Raw genomic sequence first — 6,617 nt, 5'->3', positions numbered from 1 at the left:
CATGTATTCTACTATTGTAGGCTGAGCCTCATTTTCCATCAATCCAGTTGGCTCCAATGGCCTACTTTGCCTGTTGTAGGCATGGTTTGGTCACTCTGCTCTTACGGGGTCAGTCTGGGACTGCTGTGGACTTGCACTTGGATGATATCAGCAGTTAGACAAGATGCCTGCCCTCAACCCCTTTGCTGAGGCTGCAATCACACTGAACTCAGGGCACCCTTCCCCCATATTGTACCTTGAGAGTCTTTGATTGGTGGATGGGGCCTGCAGACTACCTAGATACCTGCCCCCAATCCCTCTACCAGAACTGCAGTGACCCCAAACTGTTGGTCTCTCTCCCTGTGCTGTCCCTTGGGAGGTTTTTGTTGGTGGATGGGGCCAGTAGTTCAGATGCCTGCCTCCAGTCTATCTACTTGGGTAGCATATGAATTGGTTAACAGGGCACTCTGCACTGCCAGTTAGTTATATGGTTCAGCTACTGGGACTGCAGTGGAACTGGTGTGTGTAGTTATCTTCCCCTCTTCTCAGGGCACTTGTCCCTTTGAGGGGAGGCCCTCTCAGTGGGGCATGTTGGACGTGGCAGACCCACAAGAGAACATGAGGGTAGGGCACACGATATTAGCAAGGTAAATGTAAAGTGTTCTAAGTAGTTCCCACAAGAGCCAGGTTATCTAGGCTGCTTAAAGAGCACATACTCCAAGATTAGTAAATAAATATTCACTATACCCCAGGTACTTTTCAAAATGCTGATTCTATGCTTATCTCAGTCAGATTGTTATTCTGGCTCCTTAAGGGCAGGAACTCAGTTTCCTATTACCCTCTGACTCTCCCAGAACTAAGCCCACTGATTTTTAAAGTGCCCTGAGTTAAGCCCTTCTAGCTGTGCAAACCCAAATCTAAGCCCTACTGGTTTTCATAGCCAAATATTATGGGACTCGTCTTCCTATATTGCAGGTCCCTCACGTCTGGGGTACCTGCTGTAGAGTCTACTCCTCTCCTTCTTCCATGCTTGTGGGGTCCCTCTTGTTTGTGGTTAGTCTCAGCAAGAGTTTTATTTCTGACCACATCTCCACCCCACCTACACTTTTTAAAAAGATTTTATTTATTCATGAGAGATAAAGAAAGAGAGGTAGAGACACAGGCAGAGGGAGAAGCATGCTCCTCACAGGGAGCCCCATGCAAGACTTGATCCCTGGACCAGGACCATACCCTGAGCCAAAGACAGAAACCCTTCTGCTGAGCAACCTAGGTGCCCCCACCCACCCTTTTTAATGTAGCCTCCTCTCTACAATGAACTGTGGAAGATGTCTCCTGCCAGTCTTTGGGTCATTTTCTGCATTAGTTACACTGATGTGGTTGTTATCTTGGTGTGCTCAACATGAGCATAGGATCCTCCTACTCCACCATCTTCCCGGAAGCCACCTGAAAACCTGCAATATTAAAGCCATTCTATTGTGAAGGATTTCATATTATTTATCCTTGTTTTTAGAATCCTTTGTTTATATTATCACACGCTACATTAACAACAGTTATTTAGACAGTTCTGAATTTTTATGATTTCTTAACACCTTGTCTCTATAAGATATCTTCCTTATTCCTGAGTTCTTCATTTTTTTTTTAAATTTTTTTTTTTTTTTTTTATGATAGGCACACAGTGAGAGAGAGAGAGGCAGAGACACAGGCAGAGGGAGAAGCAGGCTCCATGCACCGGGACCCCGATGTGGGATTCGATCCCGGGTCTCCAGGATCGCGCCCTGGGCCAAAGGCAGGCGCCAAACCGCTGCGCCACCCTGGGATCCCCCTGAGTTCTTCATTTTGATTCATTGTTCAGTTGGTACTTCTTTGAGTAATTGTTTTTAGGAGAGGCATGTGACTGCTATGCTTTGAGTCATGGCATGCTGGACGGTGTTTGTCTGTTCTTTTCAAATACAAACAGTCCTCCTATATATAGAATTACTGAGTCACAGTTCTTTCCCTGCAAACTCCACCCACATTGTTTGAAGGTGCACATGCTTAGCACACTCTTTAAAAAATATCTCAGCTATATATTTACTTGGAGTAGTTTTGGGAGGCACTCAAAAGGATAGGAGAGTTAAAGCCTCCCCTTTGTGCCTCGTGATCCTGTCAGGCATGGATCCTGTATGGTCACTTTGTCAACCAAGTTCAGATTTATTATAACATTTCTTCACCACCTGGAGATCCAGTCTGTGTCAGATCAAAAGGATGTGGTTTCTTGTTTTTTGTTTTATTGTATATTTTTTATTGGAGTTTGATTTGCCAACATATAGTACAATGCCCAGTGCTCATCCTGTCAAGTGCCCCCCTCAGTGCCCATCACCCAGTCACCCCATTCCCCAAAAAGGGCATGTTTTAAGAAAACGGCAACCTCGGGGCAATCCCCTCTTTTGGCCAATCAGTCATGTGTCCATGTTAGCCTCAGCTTTCTAAGCCTAGGCTGAGGTGGTAGATGCAGGGGGAGGAGGGAGAATTTGAGAGAGCAGGGAGCTCTTATATCTCGAGTTAGCCTAATAGCATTCATCTGTAGCCAATTTTGGCAATGCTCAGTTCTATTCAGCATCTGTTTCTCCATTTTCCAGTCCAGTCTTGGGTGCAGATTATGAGCACTGCTTTGGCGCTAATGCCACTTTGGGTGGAATCTGGGTCCTATGTTACAGGCCTCAACAGGGCAATAATATGCTCCTCAGTGGCTACCTTGTCTCCAGCCATAGGGTAAAATAAGGCTAACTGCAGGCCCCATCAGACAGGGTCCTCCTCCTCCTCTTAATGGAAGGAGCACAGTCTCTACAATGTTTCTCCTTTGAAATGTATCTTACTAAGATTCCTTATCTCCAAAGTGATCTTGCAGCCCCATTAATCCCATTAATGATTACGTGTTGTGGTCATGGATGTCTTTTTTCAAGAGATGAATATCATAAAAGTATCATTTACTCTCCGACCATCCCTTAAGTCCTTTATTTTACTGCAATGGAAACAGATTTGGCCAAGGTTTGATGACTTGCACAGAATCCCACAGCTCATTAATAGGAGAAACGGAACACTGATCTCTTCTACCATACCTTTCTGTCTCCATGTTATCTTGCTTTAGTTGATGATCCCAACTTTAATAAAACCATACACTTGGGATTGGTGCTTTACAGGCAAGGGAAATGTTACTAAACACAGTTTAGAGTTTTATTTGCATTTATTTGACATATGAAAGTTTTTTTAAAAATCATGAAGCTGAACAGTGAAAATCTTAGTTAAAAAACATTTTGTTGTGTAACCTCTGAAGAACTTTCTTTCAAACTATATTTACAAAGGCCTGTTTTATTGACTAAATTCATATTATATATTAGAAGAAATCTGTGGTAAACTTGAAAACTCAGGAATTTAATTTTTACTTCTTTTTGCAGCAACGTGATTAAGAGAGTGGTATACTCACTTGTATCATCACTCATGTTCAGGTATGTGAGACTCCTCTAAAAAAATGAGGTAATTACACATAATATTTAATATTTTTAATAATAAAGGATCTGGGAGGGGGGAAAACACATTTCCACTGTCAGTATATTGGTAAATAGCCCTTGTGTCCCATTTAATGTAATATAATTTGTCTTGAGATTTTGGTTTAAGCTTAACTTTAAGAATTGTAAAGAAATGGGGATGAGAGGTAGGGTGATGGGGTGAGTGGGTGATGGGCACTATTGAGGGCACTTGATGGATGGATGAGCACTGGGTGTTACACTATATGTTGGCAAGTTGAATTTAAATTGAAAAATTTAAAAATATATCTATAAAAAAGAATTGTAAAAAAATGGTATCTAAGCCTAATAATAACATATTTTTCCTACCTGTAAAAGTAGAATTAATGAAGCATGCTTTTTAAAATTCTTTAAATGTTTTTATTGAACACTTTATTTGCCTAGAAGTACTCCTTAATTGTGGAATCATTCTATTTAGGCTTCTCCACATGACAGTAAGATTGCATGTTATGATACAGAGTCACACAAAATACTTGCTCCCTTTTAAATTTAGATTTTAATTTGCATTGCAATTATAAAAAAGTATTTTGAAAACTAATGATTTATCTTTATAGATTATACAAGTAGTGTAATTAGTTTATGAAGACTATTTAGAATATATGAAAGAAAGGCTTAGGAGGTACTTTAGAGTTCAATCATATATATATTTATGGAATTTAATTCCTTTTCATGTGCCTAGCACTGTGCTAAATACATCTATTAATATATAATCATATACATGTTGAAAATATCACTGATAAAACATCTTACTGGTCAAAGTGGTCTTTTAAGAGCTTATGTTAGTCATGTTCTCACTTGGTTTTTATTGCTAAATTTGTCAAAATTATCAATATGAATGAGATTTTGTTTATTATAAGTTGGTAGAAGCCCCTTAAAGAAATTCTCAGATTTAAGAGTTTACAAGTGTAGATGTGTAATTTTAATTCAGGTTGCCTGTGCTATCTTGGAGTATTAGTGTGACCTGTCTTTTATAAAAGGGCATGATAATGTGAAATGGTGGTGTGGGAATTTTAATTCTCTAACAACTGCTTCCATTGGTGAAAACTTAATAATTTTTTTTGAGATTCTAAGGCAACCCAGTATTCCCTACCAGTGGACAATTTAATCCTAAACGACATCTTGGTATCATATCATTGGCCTAATTTAGTCTAACTTTAGGAGTGCACACCACTTTATTTTTATTCAATTTTTTTGTTGTAGAATATTTGGAATTTTGCTGATCTTTGTGGATCTATCCCTCATCATCACAGATCTACTTTTCACTGAGAGAACAATGCATATTCCTTTGGAATATCGTTCAATTTCTTTAGCTATTGCTTTATTTTTTTTCTTGGATGTTCTTCTTCGAGTATATGTAGAAGGGTAAGTTTGATTCATTTTTTAAAAACATGTAAAGCTCTTTTGTACTGCTATGAGAAGCATCCCAAAGTAATTATCAAGTCAACCCAATAAATGTGTCCTTCTTTATCAGAATAATTCTCCTCTGAGGCATAGTCAACAAGAAAGTAATCCAAATCCCAATTTCAACTAGATTAGGCTTTAATATTATTGTTGCAACTGGCACTCTAGTTTGTAGCAATGTGTTGTAGATCCTTTAACAGGTAATGTTTAAAGCGTTTGTAGAGTAGGGCCAGGCAATGAATGTGCATGCATGCACGTTATCAAGAGGAACATGTGTGTGAAGTATAAATCTAAATCTCAGGAAGAGTTGAATCTAAATAAAAGCTGACAGCATATCAAATACTAGATAATAGATCATGAAAACCTTCTACCTCAGTTAAAATAAAAATTTGTGGTAAGGTACACAAAAGACCTGAGGCATCTTTATTCCATTGATGAAGCTTGGTGGTGAGGCAGCAGTTAATTTTCTCTGCTTGCTGGCTTTATGAAAAGGTGAATGAAGTGAGCCAAGCCCTGGAACATGTCAGCTGTGGGAGTCAGGGACTAACTCCCCAGCCTCATTTCATCCAAAGCTTTTCAGAAGGCTACTTGTCTCCACTCCTGCTGAACTTATACTTTGGAACCAAGGACAGTTTTTACCCAGGTTACTCAGAGTCTGAGAGGGGCTACCCCAAAATTGGAAGAAGGGTTCCCTTGAGCACCTGTGCTCTTGGCTGAAGGAGCCAGTGTTGGGGAGGAAGGCAAAGTGGATGGAAGTTCAGCTTTGCACGGGAGAGGCCACAAGCCTCCTGGAATTCTATGTAGGCACAAAGCCAGATGATGAGTTTGCAAGCTAAATTACTAGACCTGTCTCCCTCTCACAAATTTCTCTTACATACTCCTCACAGCCCAGTTGCTCTAGGGCTATGACACATTTAATTTCTGTTGTTCAGTAGTCCTGCCACACAGCCCACCCTTCTCACCCAACATGTGAAGGGAATGCTTGCCTCTTGTTCGGTGGTTTGGTTATATCTTTTACTATACTTAAATTGCCATATTGATGCTTTTGTCATTTGTATGTATAAAATAAGATAGAATTTGGATGTTTTCCCCCTTAGTCTAGTCTTGTATGCATTTTAAAGAATCCATTAAAGTAGAATTCTTAATAGGATGAGTCAAATAATTTCTTAAAATATTCCTATCTCTTCATTGGGAGAGCATAAACTACTATTTTTTGTTGTTTTATACTACAGGATTCAACGATATTTTTCTGATATACTTAACTACTTAGATGCTGTCATTATTGTAGTGACTCTACTGATTGATATAATTTATATGTTTTATGACTTTAAGTTTCTTAAAACTATTCCCAGGTAAGAAACATATGTTCATTTCTCTTAAAGTTTTAATTTTTTTCTATTTCTGGGGAGGGTCTCTTCTGTAGTTCTATTTTTTTATAATCTTTCTAAGTCTGAATGTGCTGATTCTGTGCCAAAAAAGCTGCCAAAAAGGAAATATTTTGGTAAATTTAAGTATTTGGAAACAAAAAAAAATGGTTTTATTTAAGGAAGAGTAAAGGGTGTATAGATTCAGTACCTTTAGCTGACTAAAGAACATGGAGCCCCTAAGGAAGAGACTTGGGACTTTGCCTATTGTGCTCACTTTAACTTCTCTACTTTTTGAAATTCCCACTGA

At 39.0% G+C, this 6,617-nt stretch overlaps 1 protein-coding gene across 1 annotated transcript in view; it reads left to right on the top strand.

Annotated features, from left to right (window-relative positions):
* Positions 1-567: 567 nt before the first annotated feature.
* Positions 568-6,617, top strand: part of LOC112918548 (phosphatidylinositol 3,4,5-trisphosphate 3-phosphatase TPTE2-like) — an 83,989-nt gene continuing 77,939 nt past the window's right edge. The window contains exons 1-4 of the mRNA XM_025996599.2: positions 568-626; positions 3,414-3,464; positions 4,743-4,904; positions 6,176-6,295. Of these exons, the coding sequence (XP_025852384.1) occupies positions 568-626; positions 3,414-3,464; positions 4,743-4,904; positions 6,176-6,295 (392 nt within the window). The remainder of the gene's footprint in view (positions 627-3,413; positions 3,465-4,742; positions 4,905-6,175; positions 6,296-6,617) is intronic.

This window comes from Vulpes vulpes, chromosome 9, assembly GCF_048418805.1.
Source record: "Vulpes vulpes isolate BD-2025 chromosome 9, VulVul3, whole genome shotgun sequence".
Lineage (NCBI taxonomy): Eukaryota > Metazoa > Chordata > Mammalia > Carnivora > Canidae > Vulpes > Vulpes vulpes.
This window is presented reverse-complemented; position numbering and strand designations above follow the sequence as displayed.